This window comes from Nipponia nippon, unplaced genomic scaffold, assembly GCF_047370975.1.
Source record: "Nipponia nippon isolate SJK-2023a ecotype South Korea unplaced genomic scaffold, ASM4737097v1 scaffold_6, whole genome shotgun sequence".
NCBI lineage: Eukaryota > Metazoa > Chordata > Aves > Pelecaniformes > Threskiornithidae > Nipponia > Nipponia nippon.
This window is the reverse complement of record NW_028262380.1, coordinates 31,629,686-31,651,075: the sequence shown is the minus strand read 5'-3', so window position 1 is coordinate 31,651,075 and position 21,390 is coordinate 31,629,686. Positions and strand designations below refer to the sequence as shown.

Sequence of the window (21,390 nt, the reverse complement as noted above, 5' to 3'; positions counted from 1 at the left end):
AATAACATCTCAGATGCATGGTTCTTTGACCACGCTTTTATTTTCAAAAGGCAGTGGGGAGTGCAAGTGATACAGACCCAGGAAGGATAAAGTACAAGGATCCCAAACTACGAGGAAGACAAAGACGATTGTTCTACAGGCATCGCTCCAGTAAATAAATCTATAATACATTACCATGTAGCAATTACTTGTGGGCGGCTACATCTAAAAATACTCAGCACCATCAGGGCTTTCTACTGAACAACCCAAAATCAATCTACTTATGCAGCATAGACTGGAAAAGTTTGGTATTTCACTCCTGTTGCTTTGTATTCAAAGTTATTTGCTCACTAGTAGGGCAGACATGTTAATTTTGTGGGTCTCTAAAACTGCTGTATCAAAAGGGTTGATCTCTGGGGTGAATCTGTGCAGCTCTATTAAAGGTCACGAAATCACACCAGCTGAAGATGTGCCCTACACTAAAACCACCGACTGTAAATAAAGCCCAAAACCAGAGTAACTTCACGCTAACAAGGCAATTAGCCCAGTCCAGCCCTGCTTCAGCTGCTAACAATTGCAATTTCACTACTCATCTTCAGAAGCCAGGTGGATTTTATCCACAGCACATATAACTTCACATCGTAAGTCTCCTACTGAAAGGGGTGAGGTTATTTGGGTGTAAAGAGCTATATGAGGGCAACTGCTACAGTCTAGTAAAACTGGATGATGATCAGGCACCATGTTCAGCAACATTTATGTCTTACAGGGAATGGGAAAGTTGTTTAAGCAATCTTTTATCATTTAGGTCTCAAAAGATTCACTTAAACTGCAGAAGCCAGGAATTAGTATTCTATATACAAACTGGACTTGTATTCTCTTCCTGTCTACGTTATTTGACACACCATTTAAGATATATTCTCATGTCAGTGAATGAGGAGAGCAAGTATGACAGCTGACCAGATATGCACTGGAATTTTATTAATTTCATCTAAGCTTCCCAGGCTTATCAAAAAGATATATGTACCTCAAATATTTGATATTTTGTAACCTTTACATAATACTGATACTGTCACGAATCGCTCTGACTTCTATATACACATAACCAATGAAAAACTACAGCAAAGGAAATTAAGATAAAGTATTTGCAAGAGCTAACATACAAAAATTAACCTGCACCTGAGACACAAGTTAAATTCTTTTTAAAACAGAAGTCAAAAATACTGTTAAAAATGTATTCCGTCATTTGCTCCCAAATACAAACCTCAAATGACAGAATATGCAGAGCTTGTTTTGTACATAGTTTTTACCCATTAACGACTCTACCCCAAACTAAGAAGCACTGGGACCATGCTTGCTCCCAGTTCTGCAGCATGCGCTCTAGCAGTATACAGTCAAGTATGTTTTTAAATGTGCCTATGTCTCTATAGGACTTCAAGAACAGTGAGTAATGTGACAAATTTTCAGTGTTTGAAGAACAAAGCCTAAACTTTCTATTGAGAGGATATTTCTCATAAAAGATGCCCTGATCCTTGTCTTATAAAAAGGTTTTATTTTTTCAATAGAAAAGTATATTTAAAAATGCAATTATTTGCTAAAAGCAATATAAAACTCTCCAGTTTTAACTTCATAAAAGTTTAACAAAACGTAAATATTGTTTACCACTTTTACATTCCTGTATACAGACCTTGCATTAGATAGTTAAATAGGTAGAGAGAGAGCTCAGAAACAAATGGCACACGATTACATGAGATTCAAATTTCACGTCACGCTGCACAATCACAGGAATGGAAGGAGCAGCTTAAAATCCTCAGTCATGGAATTCTGCTTTGTTCTCCTTACAGCTATGTTCCTCTTTTCTCTGCAATAACGCACCAGTTTCCATGGTCATAGCAGGAAGAAAGTATCTGAAGTTCAGGCACGTTCTCTTCTACCAGAGAGCACAGTTCCCCTTCCCGAAAAACATGATAATAACGCATGAAGGCTTTTGTATCCAACATGGCATCAGTGTGGTCCCCAACAGACACTGCTGAATCCAGCGCAGAGTCAGTGGAGTCAGCTGTTGAAGTTCTTTTGAAAAACTTGCTGGCATTAGACTTACCAGCACCATCTTTATTACAACCGCAGCTGTAGTCCTTGTCTTCCACTGGCCCATTTATAAATGAAGCTTCTTTACTCTTGCTCTGAGCTACACTTTGGTGTCCTCCATTTAAACTTAAATCCTTCAGTGCATCTGTGGCTGGTGACCACTCTGGTTTTTTGAGAGGCAGGCTTTCCACGAACACATCATCATCATCTAAACTTTGTTCTTTTAACAGTGTCCCATGGTGACCTAAATCCAAACTGCAGTGTCGCGAATGCTGAATGGGTACAGTACTGTTTGCCCATTCTCCTTCGTCCTTCAGAGGCTTCATTTTGTCAGTTTGCTTTCTAAGGGCTGATTCATCAAGGGATCTGGAGAAAAACCATGAGCGGAAAGATCTTCCTAGAGCACTGTAAAATCTGTTTTCTTCTTCAGAAATTTTCATGCAGCAGGCTCTGGATAAGCAATGCTCCGTGTTGTGGGAATGTTTTGAATCAGTTTCTGGCTGCAGATTGGTTTGATAGCTGCAGTCAGAGATGACTAGTTGTGCAGGGTGTATGTCTTGGCTTTTTACAGCATGCACAAACTCACCCTTATCTCCAGATTGATTTGATTCTGAAAAATGCCGTGAGCACAAGGCCTTGTTCCAAGGAACAAATACGTCTTGTTTCTCAAAGCGACGATTCTTTTGTTCCATAGCCCAAACATAAATCATCATCTGGCCTCCGGGTATCAATACCCTTGCCATTTCCTTTATTGCTTTGATTCTTCTTTGTTTAGTTGAAAAATGATGGATCACTGTGAAAAAGGAAAGTCATTATGTAATGAATATTAGTAAGGACATAGCATTTTCGTCTTCAACCTGTTCTACGTGTTTAGTCATTTTAGTCGCCATATCCCAAATATCACTCACTGCAAGTCAGCAACAGTGCTGAATTTATTGGTACCACAGTGCAAGTTTACCCCAGAATGATCTCTTTTACATTTATGTTCAATGGATAAAAATAGGAAAATGCCAAAGAAGGAAATTCATCTCACCTCAAAAAATAGGGATTCAAGAAAAGTCAGGCATATAAGCTGGAGGTTTCTGGTTCTCTACATCACCCGTAAGAGATCGTAGCATGACTAGCTTTCACTTAAATGCCTGGCCTTTAGGTAAGTTGGGTAATAATAAGTTTGACTTTAGTTTTTGGGACAGTTTTCAGACTTCATCTACTGAAAACAGAAAATCTTTTCACAGTGTAACAAATACAGCAAAATGTAATATCAGGAAAAAGATACTCTCTGTTTTTATATCAGTGCACTTTCAAAAGAGCTAGTGAGAAAATTTAGACAGAAATATTTTCTATTGCTTTAATTTTGTAAAGGTATTGCCTTTATAGATTGTTTTGGAGGGAAAAAAAAGAGAATTATGTCAGTCTACATCGCATGTCTGAGAATTATTTTTTGTTACATTATGTTATGCTGTTAAAAAATAAAAAGTCAAATTAAAAAAAAACTATTGATCACTATATTTGAATTTTCTTTTCAGAATAATTTCCACATTTTCAAATTTCACTGCAATGTGAAATTAAGCTACATTTCAAGATTTCCACACTGTTTCTATCTTCCTATTCACCTGAAGAAACCAATTTTAAGAGCCAGAGAATAGCTAAGTCAGCTATTTTCTTTCTAAACTCTCAAAAACATTAACTTGTACTGAGATTGGTCATATTGGTCATGTTGTTCTATATATCATCAGTACTAGTTTTCCTTTAAATCAATGACATAAAAAGCACTGATTCCATAATTTGTTTCAAGTGAACTTGGAGCCAGCCACTTCTACACGCAAAACATTCAATCTACCCATATAACAACATTCAATAATAGTATATGTCCTTAGCTGAAGACATCTCCATACCTTCAGAAACATCTTTATATGTGCTGCCTGACAGTAGCCAATTCTGCTTGTAGAAATAGTGTTATTTCAACACTGCAGTTATGAAAAGTGTGTCCAACTAGCCCCGTCTTTATTCAAAACAATGATTAAATTACCAAGGGGAAAAAATGTAGCTTTTTCACCACAAGCCAAAAAAAGCATTCTTGGCAGTTGATATTAACTAGGCCCTCACAAGCAGCTGAGAACACAAGATAGCAAACTCTGAGAAGAGTTCCCCAGCCTATATGGTCAGTGTTTATTTCCAGGTACTTCTAACTTTTGCCAATATTTTCTCGAACTTTCAAAAAAAATATAAAATACTATTTCAATTTCTTTAACAAGATGGGGAGAAAGGAACTGATATTTTCTCTCATACTGAAGTTAGGCCATATATCACCACAGAATCTCCTGCAAAATAATATCAAAACTGACAGAGACAGTACAAGCACATGAGCTTAGTTCACCAGAAAGAAGTGACAATCAACCAACAGAATCTGTGCAAGCTCTATCTAAGCAATTCATTTAATAGGTTAAATATTCTTCATGGTTAAAATTATATAATCACTCTGGTGGTTCTGCAGAAACATGAATCCTATAAACAGGATTGTACTAGCAAAGCCAAGAAGAGTATTTGACTACATATATAAATACTTGCTATTCTGTGGAATGGGATGAAAAACACTTTATTTGGAATTAGATGGACACAGGCATACCATGTGTCTATTTAAGAGGGATTAAAATCTGTTATTGTTAAATGTACAGAAATACCACATGAACTTTTAATCTTGTCAGGCCTATAATTGGTTTAAACATTAGATAGGTACGCTATCCTTCAAAGTCAGTTGATCTGATAGCACTGAAATTATGCTACAAGACCTGAAATGTGGATAGGCCTTACTAGTTAACTAGCCAACATAAAAGCAAAGTAATATAGATACTGCTTGTGTATTATTCACCTTTTCTTTTACCCTGCATATGTGAAAAATAAATTTTAAAATACATTTCTACCATAGTTCAAGTAATTTGTTGATTGCTACCAATAATAATTGTCATGCTTTATATTTTTGCTGATACAGTGACACAGCCTGAAGGAAGTTCAAGCAAGAGTAGAGCTAAAAAAAATGTAGACTGCAACTGGGTACTCTAATTATTCCTCATCTACCCTTTTCCAGTTTATACTTGTCAAATTATGAGAAATATTTTCAAAAAGAGAGGTCAGAGGAGTTAAGATGCTGAGATGCTTCACTCATTTTAGACAACAGGCACTTGTATGGTTCTAAGTTCTTATTTCATGACTATTCTAAGAGAAATTTGTACTCCTAACACATAATAATTAACATGATACAAGTTCTGCTACAGAGAAAGCAAGTTTTCATTTTAATGCCTTTGCTGGTCAAAACAGATCCTAAGGACGAACCAAGAGTTTATCTTGACCACCCAATCTGTTTCAACTCCGAGCTGCCATGTTTATATTAGCTTTTACTTGTTTAAAATGTGTGCTGGAAGGAAATCTTTTCTCCACAGGGTGAAAAAGACCACATATAAACAAACAAATGATCCACATACTTCCCTGCTCAACAGCGCCTCTGTGCAATGGAACTAATTTTTTTTTTCATGTTTACCACATTCATTTCAGTAATATCTGCTGTGATTCTAAGGGAATTGTTTCAAAACAAATTTAACTGGAATGAAGACACATGGAAAGAAAAGGATCCAAAAAATTTGCATTTGCTGTGGGCCAGAATGCATGTCTGTTGTCTTACCTCCAATAGAAATGACTGCATTGAAGCACTGGTCCCTAAAGGGAAGGTTAAGGTTGTCACATACCAGAACTTCATCATCTTTCTTCCTTGCAATCTCTACCAATGGTCCACAGTAATCACAGCCAAGATTATACACCTGACTGTTGACACTGAGATACTTCCCGGTTCCACAGCCTAAAGAAAAGAATACTAGATCAGAAGTTGTATGTTCCAAACACTTGCTGTCCCTCCAAAAGCAGTGAAAATAATGGGCAGGCTTTCCTAATTCTAAGATTTCCTGGAAAACAAAATGTGAGCTTGCTCCTACTAGCCTAACTGCTGCCGGGTTCATTTGGACTGTGTGAAATTACATGTTCACACTGTTAGGAGTGTAACAGTACCAACATCACCAACAAAAATACTCATTACACGGCCCTCTGTAATAGCAGGTTATGTGTATTTCTTTGGGGAAGAAGGGTAAGTGCAGGTGGGAAGAGGAAAGAGTGGTCCTCTGCAGCCACTATTGCATATCTTAGAGCAAAAAACCAAGCATGCTGCTTCATAGTGAGCCTTTACACAGCCTGGTATCCTGCTTCCAACAATGAGCATAACTGGGTGCCCAGGAAGGAGTAAGAACAGGGTAAACATTATGACCCTTTTCCTCAGTACCCTTCCAGCTTCCAGATACTTTCTCTTCAGGGGTTTTCCTTAAGCCACTGTGTTTTGTCTTTTCAGTGACCTGCAATAATCACTTTTCCAAGTACTTCCCCAGTCTTTGCTAAACCCCACACAGCACCTCTCCAGTGCATCCTGTTTCTCTCCAAGAAGCCCTAAACCACACCTGTCACTGACACAAGTCAAGAAGACAATTTTAACTTCAGATACAGACTTGAAAATAACCGTGAATCACAAAAATTCCTGCCATGTCGCAGGCATGACCTCTTTCTGTCTTTGTGCGAATGCCTCATAACACATATAAATGTAATGAACTGTTCCAGAATGTTTTCCACCTAAAAGTATGTCTTCTCAAGGACTGTGCTGTACTAAATTGAAATCTTTCAGGGTGTTCTTCAATACCGTATGCATAACAGGCACTTTTCAAAATTAGATTAGGAAACATTCACTGCAGTTATGGATCAGTAGTGAAGAATAATTTCTGAAAGTTGACAGCCAAGCAACGGGGTAGCAGCTTGGCAAAGAGAGCCATCTCAGTATTGGTAATTCAATTTAAAGGCCTGGAGTTATCTTTAGAAACATCACTGCTTCTTGCAGCGCTGCTGCTCTCCTTGATATTAATGTTCACCATTATCTAGACAGACAGCACAGGAACTGTTGGAGAACAGCACAACACTTCAGTGGAGCTTATTTCTAAAGCAAAAAGCAAGCACTATTCTTTGAAGTAACACTTGAGAGAAATGGAAAAGATTAATATTGTTAATGCAGTTGAAGGAATATATGCAATAAAACATGAAGTTCTGCATGTTGCTTAGAAAGCTTAAGTTTTAAAATTAGTATAAAGTATTATTGGTTACTGTGTTACCAGAAGGAACACATTTAGTCAAATGTACATTAATTTAGAAGATTCAGTTGCTTAATACATGGCTTTTGGTGGAGTGCATTTTAATCACAGTGAGGTTTTGGAAATATAGGGTCCTCTCTGGAATGAAGCTAAATAGTGACAACACTCTCGGTACTCTAAAAATCTACATTTGCAGGAGATCCACTTTTAAATGAGTCATCAGGAGGGGAATTCCTTCATGAAGCTGTTAACAGTGGCCATGCTATTGTAATTTATTTTGATGAAAGAACAATAATAAGGCAATTAGACAAAATGGTATTTTATTCTGCTACCATTTCCATGCTTCATGTAAAGCTAGCAAAAAAAAAATATTTTAATAAAAGGTGGTATTAAACAGAAATTTTCAATTGAACATCTCATTTTGAAAATTTTGGTGCCACTAGGCACCCTCCTCCCAAAATACATACCAAAAATAAACACAATAGTTAGATTCCTGTAGATCTTATTAAACCTCATAAAGGGAGGTATCTTGTGTGCCTTGATGGGAATATTGTTATTGGCAACTGTAAGCATCAGATGTATCTCCTCACCAGATGTATCACATGTATTTAAATTATTTCAGCTGAAACTGTAACAGGGTGATCTTAAACTTTCAGCAACCATTGTGATGCCTGCTGATAAAGCCTCAAAAAACTTCTGCTAAGCTTCAAATGACTTCTATTGAGGTGACAAAAAATTTTGGCTGAGAAATATCAGGTTAAGCTGGCTGTTGAATGAGTGTATGCCATAGGATATTTCCCGAATTACTAGTGAAAATGGTGCAGATATATAAAAGAAGATACATATTCAAAATAACAGCAATCAAGTATTTTTGGGGTACTGCTCAACAGCAGCAGGAGAATTTTATATTATGTTTTGATCGTGGCCTACAACATCTTCAAAGAATGGATGCAGATGCATAATTTACTGTGTACATTTATTACACTTCACTGTGTAAAAGCATTTCATTAGTCTAAACACCGAGGAAAACGCAGCAGTGAAAAGGAGCATCTTGTTTGCAATGATGTGCTGTATAGCACTGAAGTCATAACACAAACACAAAGCAAACACACCAGGATCTGAAAACCCCTAAAAAGTCTGGAGGTGCAACAGAAAATCAAGATGTAAATTGAAGATGTAGGGAAGAACAAGGCCAAGCAGGAAAATGAGTTTTTGGTGTCTGTATTAAGGATCGTAGGGAGATTCTCAGATCGTAACTTTTTTTTTTTTTAACAGTGATCACATCAGATTTGTCTTATGTTAAAGCCTTGATAGGAGGAGTTTTAGAACAAATTAAAAGCATTAAATTGCAGACCAGCAGTACTTAAACCAAGAGATCTACAGAAACTGAAATATGAAATAATTGAGCCATTAACACCATTTTTTAAAAAGGGCTCCAGGGGAATGACAGACCACTAAGTCTGCAGGGAAACTGGTAGATTAAGGCTTAGCTCAATCAAAATAAGGCAAAAATCATATTTACTGGTTACCTGATATACCAGCAAGGAAATAAACCAAGTGGTATATGGCATCTGAGTTTAAAACCAATTTTAAAACAATCTTTAAAACAAATTTAAACAAGTTTTAAAAACAATTGCTCTGAAGGATACATATGATCAACATATAAACTAATAAAGTCTATAGACAATCTTTCACACCACCCCAAGGAATGGCTTACCTATGTCAGCAACCAGACTGCCAGGCTTTTGCTCCAGCAGAAAGTTTCGAACACGAGGCCATGCTTTGCTCTGCAGATCATTAAAGTAGGCAGCTGTATTTTCATACACACTATGCACGTGCTGCTTTTCTAGCTGCGTAGCCTCATGTTCCATCCTGAAAACACAATGAAGAAAGATTATGTAGAACAAACCACAAGCTGTTGTAGCGTAGATTTTACATTTTATAGATGTGCATAATTCAGGAGCTTGCAAGTTTACATTCATAAAATTATTACCCCCCTCTAACAGCCATCATATTTATAAAATGGTCTTTACTCAAAGGATCTGATTTTATTTCACAAAAGTCAAGAAAAAATTTGAATGTAGCATCTTGCTTGAGGAGCACTATACAACTGCATGTGCCTATTCAATAATATGCACATTCCTAAATAAGTTCACCAATGTAGTAAAAGCTTATCTGGTGCAAAATGGAGCCTGTATTCCACAAGAGTGCAAAATGATTAAGAACAGGAAGTTAAGAAGAGACTTTCCAGTTGTAGCTCAGGTGAGTAGGTAGGCAAACTATTAGTATGTTATTTGAAATGTAGCCTGGACCCCAAAACCGAAGCCCCTAAATCATGCATAAATTATTTGTGGTTTATCTACCCTCTAGAAGTGATGAGTTGGTTGAAATTTTTCAGCAACAAAACCATGATTTCCCTGCTCCCACTCCACTATCTTCATTTCTCAGCAAAGTATTTCAGTTTAATGTTTCATTTGAAAAGCGTTATCTTCTTAGACTTTTAATATTACTCCAAGCTCATGTAAAACACCAAGTGGATGCAGACACTGAATCCCTTCATACAGAATCTTACATTTTCCTTAAGATTTCCCCTCATCCAAGCACCCATCAGTTCAGACATTAATATCTGATGGAGGCTTATGAGATTACATTTCAAAGTGTTAAGGCATTCTTCAAACTAATTCAGGATGCCTGTTTAGTCAGAAAATGTTCCTTCCCATTATTAAAACAGAACTTATTTAATTGCCCAAGTACTCAGCAGAGATTAAAGCCTGTCTCCAAACTTCTTCCAAGAAACTAAGCAATATATTATCAAGATGAAATTATAAAAGTGACTCCTTTGGCTGCATTTGAAAATGTTAGAAGCAAAGACTTCAAACACACAACAAGTTATTTTGTTTTCCTTGATTTTCAAATAATACACATTTTCGCATCATAATAAAAAAATGTTTCTTTCTGTCACTTTTACTGTTGAAATAAGTTTTTATGAGAAAAGATTTAAAATAAAATATTATGTATAATAACAAATAACGTGAGCTCTTCAAAACATCTGTCCCACAAGCACAATCTTTTTAATTTAGAAAATGGGAGTTAATCCCAGTGACTGCAAAAAAAATTAATGTACTTCAGGTTAAGTGTGTGTGAGTGCCCACAAGAATAGTATGCAAGACTTGATCCATTTCACTGGTTTTATGTACTCTGCTATTTAAGAAGTCAGGCCAAATTGTCACAATTGTCACAGTCTATTCTGACTGTAATATCTATGAATATCTCTCTTCAAAACATTTATGTTCAATGTTTTCACAAACCTTACTTCCTTTTTTTCTGGCATGATCCACAATTTTCACTTATGATGCATTAGCTCACCTTTTAGTAGCTGAATATATATATATATATATATATATATATATATAAAAAAAAAATTCAGTAAGAGTATCGTACATTCCTAGTAGGCACATTTTCAGTGTCATCTTGAAGAGTGGAAAACTATAACAGACTGAACAACAGAAGTAGACAGCATTGAAACACAGACTTGAAATGATATTACACGTGCCAGCAGTTGCTCAATCAGAACTTTTCTCAGAATGACATTTTAAGTTATGTTGTCAAATAGGATGGGTTAGTTGCAGTAATTTCAAATAATTATTCCTTAGAGTCAAAAGCCCATTCTTTTTTTCTTATTTGACCCTTAAATAAAACAAATTAGGTGTTTCATGTCTGCAGCTATCTTTCTTCTCTGCCTCAAAACATACTCTATTTTGTTGTTCAACTGCCTAGAAATCCTCTATTTATAAGTAGGAATTCCAAAGACTAGCAATCATTTATTTTCTTTTGCCATCTGATACGCTCCTTGCTCTAGTTTATGTTTCATGTTTGGTTCAATGTGTGTGGTTCAATGTTTCCAAGTGTTTATCTTTCCAATTGAAGCTCTTTGTTCAATCTTTGCAGTTCTTAAAAAAAAAATAAAAACAGAGAATATTTTCAATCATTCATACTGAATTCCAAATGCTACAGAAATTCCAGTTTATGCCAGCTACAGAAGTAGCTGTCTGAGCTGAAGGTTAATTTGAATATTTTAAATAAACACAAAAGCCAACTTTGGACTTGACTTAGAAGATGGTAAGAATTTTCCCATTGATACAATATTATATTATACTTTTTACTAAAATGTCTTTATTGAATGCCAATGTAGGCTGAAATTTGGCTTACTTTCCTACTGAATCACAAGACCATTAAGTTTTTCCTTTAACTTCCTCATTCTCTGGGACGGATACTGAGTCTTCTGCTATACAGGACATGCTAGAGACTCATGTATTACAATACTGCATTAGAGGTAATTATTTTTAGATATGCTTAATAAACATTGCCAAGATAATTATTTGGTTATAATCTTAGAATAACAGTAGTCTACTAAAATACAAGTTATTTCATTTATGGTTTCATTACAATTTCCATTCCTGCTGATTGTTTATATTTCGAGATAATTAAGTCACATGATTAAATTATACTTGCCAATTTGACTTCCCAGTCAAGATCCATAACGCTATCAGGTTTTACTTTGCAGCACGGCAGGGAAATGTCCTAGCATAAACCTCTTCATTCCAATGTTTATGAAAGGCAAGAAACCTGTGGCGTCTGACCTGGCCTGCAGCCCTACCAGTTTCACACAAGTCTAATGTCACCGAAAACATCAGAAACTTAGAACTATGTAACTTTACAAGCCAAACTCAATACCTCTATTTCTCTTTATAAACAAAACCAATCATTACAACTTTTTTTGCCTTGAAAATACCAGACAGTGTCTCTGTTGCACATAAATTGTAGAAAATGTTCAGTTTGTCCAACTTCTGGATTGTAACTTCCAGGATAATTGCAAAGTCTGTTTTGCAAAGGAGGTAATAAAAAAATCCAAGATGTCCAGAAATCCCACTGCTTCAGCATCTGCTCCAGTTCTCATTTAAGTTACCTGGAAGCTGTCTGATAAGCCAGCAAAGAGAAGAGCAGAAGGTGGTAATTATGGACACACTTTCCCCATGTTCAATTCTTCTTTTCTTGTGCAGTAGCTTATGCTCCTGTCAAAGGGTTCACGCAGAGACTTGGTGCAGAGTCAGGAGCGCGCAGTAAATTGGCACCCAGCTGTTCAGTCACTCTGCAGCAAGTCTTGACAAGTCCCCAAAACATGGATGCAGCTTAAGAAATGTGAGACTCCTGCAAACAAGCAGTTTGAATAACAAATGAAGAGCGGAATTCTCTTCCCTTTCAGTGCTTCCTGGTCATCGAGGTTCATGCATGAAACTACATCAGGCCCTTGGTGCAGCTGATCTATGGAGTGAGAAAACTGGATAAAGTTGTAGTGTCATTTCTGTTGAACTTGCAGGGCAATGGATCACCAGTCCGTCACATGTAACTGTGGTATACAAACAAAACTGTTTGAAAGTAAATAGGTTATAGTCCGTTGACTCTTTCCTACTTTGCTGGTTTCCTTCTTTGTCAAAAAAAAAGGCAAAATAAAAAATAAGCTAAAATATGACAGCTTTCCAGGAGGTAAAAGGAATTGTAAAAACATATGATATCATATATTTTCATAGCTACACATCTCACTAAAAGTTCCCTGACTCCAAGGTAATCTAATTTCTTCCTTTTCCATTAAAACTTTGAAACCTTTTAGATAATTAACTTTTCAAGGATACTGCTTTAAGGAAAGTCATGTTGCTTGGACATTTTCTATCACTGCTGAAGTAATAAATATATATAAACATGTGACCTTGAAATGACAACAACCAAAAATTAATAATCCCAGTTTCCAACATGTTAAAAAGTCAGGACTACTTTTATTTGTTTTTTTTTTTTCCCCCCAGACTTTTTGTTTGTTTGTTTGTTTTTGAAAGTGTCTGACTTGCAATTTTGACTAACTGTATTAAATAATTTATCCTCAAATGGACAAAACAGTTGCTGGCTCCCAGATGCAAGGGGTGCCCTAACATTGAAGCGCAGGAGGTAGTGTTCAGTCCAAAAATTCTGCCTCTACCACAGCCTACCCAAAGCTTTCCACACCTTCCTGCAGTTCTTTGGAATCCCTTGCAGCCCTCCTCATCCACCTCAAGTTATCCCTCCCATCCACCTAAGATTTTCACATCTTCCTCCATCTACCTTAGCATATGCTATGTCACCACCACTATTCTAATTTGATGTATAATACTGTGAAGTCTTGACCTGGCTCATGTTCTGTTCCTCCTTGCCTCTATTCCCAGGCCAGTCACAATACCCAGAGCACATTCCAAACTTTTTGTCAATGGCCTCTTGGAAGCACCCTGTGATTTTTCATGGTAGTCATCAAATCCTGCATTGCTCCTATTTGTCTTCAAATCAATTGCTCTTGATTAATTTGAGCCACAGGTTTTCCTTTCGTCTTCTCTCTTGCAACTGCCTATTTTCTCTAACCCTTTGATGAGCAGCAGAAATTTACACAACTCAGTTTGAGAGTCAGATATGCAAGATTTCAGTCTACTAATGAGGGCCCCTCTTAGTTACACTCTTCACTCGCCGATGGAAATTCTCAATCCCATTTTGCATTAGGAGAACTCCTACTTCAAAGACCTCGGAAATTCAGCACAGTTATGTCTTTCTATGTTACTACAGCAACATAAATCTTGGTTACATATGCAACTCCAGCTATGGATGCAGTAACCTAATTAATCACTGGCCTTAAATCAAACAGTATAAATAAACCACAAGGGCCAGGCCTATGTCCCACAATACCCTGCTCTCCAGCGATAACATGCGCAGCTGTAGCTGATACTGACAGCGAGGTAAAAAGTGAGGTAGTCCAATTTGCATTCTCTCCCTTCATCTACAGAACAGGGAGAACTACCTATACAGTGAGCAATACTTTCAGGTTACTTCTATCTTGCTTCAGACTTACCAGTCTTTTCACTCAAATATAAGTAGCCATGGAAAGCTAAGTGTACAGCCCTAATGGTCACCTATATACCACAGTCTTTTTTTCCAAGCAATTACAAAAATCCAATTAATCTCCAACTGCAAAACCTCATTGCAGCCCTTCTCAAAAACAGACCTAAGGTTTCTTTATCAGAACTTTGCTTACCCTTGGGATTGCATTTATAAATGACAGTAACAACCTCCATTCTGATTGACAGTGCTTTCTCATTTCATTAATGAAAGCAACAAATAGGAACATGATGACATACTAAATTGCTTCCAGATATGAATCATTACCTAAAACAGCTTTATTTGTAAATAAAGGACAATGAAACAAAGTAATAGGAATCCTGTTGTGAATAGTTAAACTAGCTGCAATGAAAGTTTAGCAAGATGAGATGATTTGTTTACATAAGGCTAACAACTCTGGTAATTAATTTCACCCACACATGAACTGTCACCATCCCATGAAAATGCACAGCCTGAAATCGGAGCAAGGGAACTCTGTGCAGCATGTCTAAAACCTTAGTAAGCTGAAGTCCTGATTCAGGACCCTTCCTCCAGTAAAATTTGGAAAATTCTGAAGTGAAAAACAAAGAGCTGAGACACATTTGACAGGAATCACTGTTACTTGAAATGCTCGCTGCAAACCGAGCATTTTAAAGTAATTTCATTAATTGAAATAAAGTCACTATCATTGTATTTTTTCTTACGAAAAAATAGAGAACCTTGCCCTAATGAAAGATTGAAAGCACTGAGGGTATTCCTTCAACATCTTGGACTAAATAAGTTTATGGTGCAAGCTCTAGTTACTCAAAATGACAACCATTCACCATCACATTCATTTTGTTAGCTTTATTTTCCAGTCCAGACAAAACCTAGTACTATTCACCGCAGATCCTATTCTTGGATCAGTTAATCATTTAATATCCCCCTTGCTGTTTTGCATTTAGGGTCATAGTCTACGTAGCTGAAAGGTTGCACTGTAAACAGATTTATTTCACTAAGTACATAAACTCCATTCTGTAGACAGGTAACATTCTGCTAAGTTGACAATGCACAAACACAGACCCTTTGCTATTAAAAAACACTGAAAGGAGCATACTCGTGCAGAAGTTGCACAGTCCCTTTAAGTGTCTGTTCATCTTTACTATCACATCAAAACTCATAAATCAGCTGCCAGCAAAGAGGGTCCCTTCCTGCTGGGGTCCCACACAGTCAAAAATGCCTGGTGCTAGATGTGCACTGATGTGCATCTTCAGATCTTGTACAGAAACACTCGGTACAGACGTTAGAAGAGAAGGGAGGACCGGGAAGAATTTGGTCAACTAAGCAGGAAGAAAAATCCAGTAATAAGTGGTGCTGAGAAGACCAAAGTGTTTAGGTTTTCTTCTTCTTCTTCTTCTTCTTCTTCCTCTTCTTCTTCTTCTTCTTCTTCTTCTTCTTCTTCTTCTTCTTCTTCTTCTTCTTCTTCTTCTTCTTCCTCTTCTTCTTCTTCTTCTTCTTCTTCTTCACTATTCATGTTAATTGCCGCCAGGCAGTCAATACATCAGTGACAAAGGGAAAAGAAATTAGGATGGAACGGGAAAGGTTGGGGCTTTTTAAATAAGTTCAGGGTTTTCAAAACAACTAGCCTAATCAACAGTACTTAGGAAACTGATTGCACCAGCCTCAGATTCGACAGTCTCAGAGCCACCAGAAATCAGTTTTGAGAAACTGTGGGCAACAGCCACAGTCCCCAGTCTCTTGATATTCTCATAAAAAAATTAGGGACAGTTGGTTTAGATGAAATTGCAGTAGAAGTTAGTACCATTTGCAAGAGAATATTCGGAGTGTGGTTATCAACAGTTCACTATCACACTGGAAGGATAAGAGAAATTTGTTCGTAAGTCTGTTTTGGATACTTCTCAGTGATTTCTTTGCATGATGGATCAGAGAGTAGCATTATATCTGCAGATGGACCAAACTGACAAGGATTCAAACGCACTGGATGATGCTATTAGAATTCAAGTGTTTTGACAGATTGAAAAAGACAAAAGCAAAGCATTTCATTTAGATAAGAATAACCAACTGCACAAATAAAGGCTGAGGGAGGCAGGATGGGATGACTGGCAACAGTTCTACAGAAGTGGATCTGGGCGCTGTAACATTTCACAGATTTAACACCATATATGCTATGGTGTTATGGTGGTTTTTGCAACACGCTGTTGCAAAAAAACGAATACCAGCACACAGAAATAGGGCAGATATACTTGCAAGTTACATAAAGCTGTCCTTCTACTACATTCGGCACTGCTGATATATCAGTTTGAGTATTATGTCTGATTTCAAGCAAGAACTATGTAGACCCCCTGGAAATATTACAGAAGAGAACAACAATGATCAGAGATCATTGTAAATCTCTAAGAGATCAGAAAACAAGTAAACCTCTAGGAAAGATGTTAGTTTCTTGGATGGATCTTGTTCTCTCAGGACAGGAGAGGACCATCTTCTCATACAAGAAGTGCTGTTGCAAAGTGGGAGGGAATAACCTGTTTTCCAAAAAGAAGGGTAGACAAAAAATAGTGGGCTTAAACTACAGCAAGGAAGATATAGGCGAGGCATTTTAAAAACAAGAAGGTCAGAAAAGCACTGGAAACAATTCTGGACTGGTTAGGTCATGGAGCCTCCATCAATGGGGTCTTAAAAACGTAAGTTAGTTAAGCACCTGTCAGGAAATACACTGATGTAATTGATGCAGCTTCGGGGGAGGGAGATGATGCCCCAACATCTAGCGTTGGGACTCGGTCTGTCTATGAAGTACAAAACTTCAATTTTTCAAGTTATAAGCAAGATTTCAGTGACCTGCTGTAGAAAAACAAAAGTGAAAGGCTGAAAGGCTGCTTCACAATGTTTATTACTCTTTAACACAGGGGTTGTTTCTACAGCTAAATTAGTACAGCTCTTAAACTCATTTCCCCCTGAGTTTTCAGCAGGTTTGTTTGTTTCCTAAGAGCCTTGCATCAGTATCCCAAAGCCCCTGGGCATGCTACACTACTCATAAGCTTGAAATGTAGCTATTTTCCCTCCTTGGTCACTGTCTCTCTCAAATACTTGTAAACAGTTATCTTGCCTTCTCTCCCTTATTTACCAGCAGTTAGCCAAGCATTAAATATTTAGTACTTTTCATCCTCCCTGATGAATCAATCTAGGTGGTCTCTTACAAGTATTGTTGTCATTCTCTGTATCCTCTCCATATGTCTGCATTCTTCATGCCAAACTGTATTCATAGGAATATTTGATTTCTTAATGTCATCCTACAATTCTGGAATTATAGCTTTCTAAATTCCTTCTGTTTCCTCATACGCTGGGTTTGCATTAGAGTACTGTTTCCAGGCGGATTAGTTTTAATTTATGCAGTATAATTCTCCTTTTTTTCCTGCCCATAGAGCTCATCAATGTCGGTACTTACATTGTACTTGGTGCTATATACAAAGCCTCCCTAATTAAAACAATTTACAAACCAACTTAAGTAAGACATTAAATTACTTGAAAATACATCTTCTGCTGAAACTTAATATCTTAGTGTCAGAAAGATAAGCAGCACATTATCAAATATGATCCCAAATTAAGGCTGTCAATCGTTATCTTTGATCCCAAGATGAAATATAAGATATTGCACAATCAGTTACAGTAATTACAGAAGTAGTAAGTGGATTCTCTTGATAACTTTTGTAAACTACTCTTGATTATTGCATGTTTATTATAACTGAACATATAATTTCCTATCTTAAAATATTCATATTTGTTTTCAGTATACAAATGTATTCAGTGTTCAGTATACTGTCCAAATACAGTTTTAAAAGAACAGGTCTTGTGGCAGACAGTAGTAGGTATCAAGTTATCCTCAGCAGATGACCGTCAGAATGAGAACAAAGATAGTATCACATTTTTATTATCCTACAAAACTCAAAAAATCTGACGGATTAGCTTTTAATTTTTTTTAATTATTAGTCATAGAAAGTCATGTATTTATATTTGTTTTCCTGAAAAATAAAAGGTGTCTTATATGTCTTTGAGTTTAGTGCTCAAAGACAAAAGGTTATCTTGAGTGCTATCTAAAAGTAATTGAGTGCTTATGCAGCTGACAAAGGCACCCCAAGATACAACAGTAATCCTATCAGGATTCAGAGTTAGACTTAGACACAGAAAAATTGCATAATGTTGTTACTAAAAGGTCAAGGTGTAACCCACCATGAAGTGTCGGGCCACTGCCAGACACTGCCACAGACACGGGTTCTTCCAGCTGTAGCTGAGCAGTGTGAAGGCTCAGCGTCCCTGCAGTCAAAATCCCTAGAAAAGATCCTTCATTTCCATAAATCAACAGAGTTTCACTGACAGATTGTTTCATTTTGAATGCTTTATAGTATGAGTGATACCTTTTTACATAAGTTGATATTTCTAAGCCCTCTATTTTAAGGCAAAGAAAGGCCTTTACACAAAGCAATTTTTCCTATTCAGTATGGAAAGGAAAAGCTCACTGAGGGAGCTGAAATTTCATAGAACCACTAAAGTTCTCCATTTGGAAAATATTTTACTACCGTGGCCTTTTTAGATGTAATTTTTTTTTTCTTAAGATCAATATTTTCTATGAAATTATTGTATGATGGGGAACAAGAGTTGCTACCTACAAAAATCAGTATCTGGAGCATCAACAGAAATATTTTCGTAGAAGAACTCTGGTCTACAAGTAATTCATTTTTCTGAAATGATTACATGTAGATCTGAATGTAAAGTTTTCTTCAAAATGGAATATTTTTCAACAGCAAAACACAACCCAAAATACACAGTGCCTTTGGTCCAACTATGTCATGTTTAAACTTTTCTGAGGAAAAAATAAAATCAGGCAGGACTCTGTGTCACATGAGTTTTAGTCAATTACATAAAGCCTGGCTATGACACAAATATTTATTTTATTTTTCAATAGTTAGACTTTTTTTTCTCCCAGCACATTCAGTTGATATTTCTGTCTCCCTTTATGAAGGTACATACATAACTTTTGAAGAACCAATATCTTTACTGTTAAACACTTTTAAACAAAAGGACTTTATTTTTCATTTAAAAACTATTTTAAAAATTACTTCACAAGCATACAAAAGTCCAAAGTATTTTTTCAATCTCTTTAATCTTTACAAATTAAAGAACTGTGCAGCCCTCAAACCGTGGTTTTCTGCCACACAGGATTATTCTGTATCTATTATTACCTATAAACATGCCCATGTAGATCCTGGTACTACAAAGACATGGGTATCTGCTTAACTTTACGCACTGTAAATCATTTTACTCACCTCAGGTAGACTATTAATAATAACTAAAGGCAGGAATTTGCACATAACTTTTTTCAGAACAGAGCCTTATGCTCTTTCGGCCGTCCCATATTCTGATTCATCCATCCAGAATGGATGGCAGAATACCTGCACATCTGAGTGTTTGCATGGGAGGTGTTTATCATCTGTTCCTTGATGCAGGTCCGATTTCAAACTCTGAATTGGCTTTATAACTTCATTTATAGATTAATGATGGGTTTACCTTAGAAAATTATGAAGTTACTTGTATTTTTTCTTCTCACCAAGTTCAGTGTAGCATTATATGTATGTCTGAAAATGTTTTATGCCTTTGAAGATCTTGCCAGATGCGATATTAAAATGCACAGCCACAGTTACCTACATGTATCTAATTTGCCCAAAATGCACATCTCTAAGTTAAACAATACCAGCACCACTGAAATATCTCAGCATGCAATGAGAAGGAAAACAGTAAATAAAAATACACTGGTTCAAAGAGATGCTCTATAAATAGCATATATAACTGAAATAAATATATTGATACACTAGACTGAAAACAAATTACAAAAATTAAACCCAACCCCCCCCCCCCCCGGGTCCATTATGGGGCATTAAAAAGTCCCGAGAGGACCTTTTCTATTGCTCATGTAGAGACTGCTGCATATTTTTCTTATCTGTTTCTCGAGTTTCACACTCAAAATCATAAACTCCAGAAGCACGCTTCACTTGAACAACTATATCAGCAGGGAATGTCATCCTGTGCTCTACATCAACACAGCAGTGCTGCTGAACTAATTCTGCTCCTTCTTTCTTTGCAAAAGGAAAGGAGCGGGTGACCTGACTGCCTGAGCTCTGGCTGCTCCCACCGACATTCACTGGGAATGAAAATCCCTTTACAAACATTCATTAAGCAGAGAACACTCTGCAACGCTGAGGGCTCTATGTGGATTTACAAAGGCAATACTTAGGTATTTCGAATTTTCTAGGAAAGGAAAAAAAATATTAACTACTAGGCTTAGGATTTCTCCAGATCATTGCTTAGGACTGATTGCCAATGCACAGCGTGTACTTCATTTTTAATTAATCAGGCGACCATAGAGAAACTTATTATTTCTGTTGCAAATTCCCCCCACGTCTCTTAAAAACTACCCTTCCCAACTGCTACGCCAAATTCAGCGCCAGCATCCGTGCTAGTTCCTAGGTCTGCAAGCCGCGGCTCCATTCAATTAAGATGGGGAAGGGGGGGGGGGGTGGTAAAAATTAGTTAAATCTCGAAATCCTTCCGTCCTGGGGTGGGTCAGCGCCCCAGGGGCGACTCCTGGCTCGGCGTGCATCGTTTCTAAGAGGATCATCTCAATTTGCAAAATTCCACCGTCGCCAGTCCTCAGCGGCGCCGTTTTTGGGGTGGTTTTAGGTTTCTTTCTTTTTTTTTTTATTATTATTTTTTTCATCCTTTTTTTTTCCCCTAAGGCCAACCTGAGGTGAAAGGGGCGGGGGGGTTGCCCTCCGCATCCCCCCTCCCTCCCGCCCTGCTCCTTACCTGCACCCGCTGGGCGGCGGCGGCGGCGGCGGCGGCTGCATCCCGCCGCGGAGGCGGCGCTTGGCCGCACCGGGCCGGGCCGGGCCGCGGGGGTGGCCCCCGGCGGAGAGGCGCGGGGAGGGCAAAGCCCTCCCCGCGCCTCTCCGCCGGGGGTCACCCCCGATCGGCGGGTCCCGATCTCACCCCCCCCCTTCCCCGCAGACAGGAGGAGGAGGCGGGGAAAAAGGGCCGGTTTCTCAGTTCCCCTGTTAACTCTTCTCCTTGCGGTCTCGTCTCATCCCTTGGGCGTCTTCTGCGAGGAGAGGAGAGGGTGGTGCTGATGGAGACGATGGGAGTGGTGGGATGCTCC

At 37.6% G+C, this 21,390-nt stretch overlaps 1 protein-coding gene across 3 annotated transcripts in view; it reads right to left on the bottom strand.

Annotated features, from left to right (window-relative positions):
- TRMT9B (tRNA methyltransferase 9B (putative)) overlaps positions 1–21,122 on the bottom strand; it is a 45,087-nt gene extending 23,965 nt beyond the window's left edge. For 2 of the 3 annotated variants that reach the window (XR_015699682.1, XR_015699683.1), the window contains exons 1-4: positions 21,042–21,122; positions 8,956–9,110; positions 5,741–5,914; positions 1,664–2,857 (exon numbers count right to left, since the gene is read on the bottom strand). Coding sequence is in view for 1 of the 3 variants with exons in the window: in XM_087736568.1 (XP_087592694.1) it covers positions 1,821–2,857; positions 5,741–5,914; positions 8,956–9,110; positions 21,042–21,082 (1,407 nt within the window). In the remaining 2 variants the exon portion in view is untranslated. Of the gene's footprint in view, positions 1–7; positions 2,858–5,740; positions 5,915–8,955; positions 9,111–21,041 lie in introns of those variants that run through there. The other variant, XM_087736568.1, reaches the window with a different exon arrangement.
- Positions 21,123–21,390: the final 268 nt, after the last annotated feature.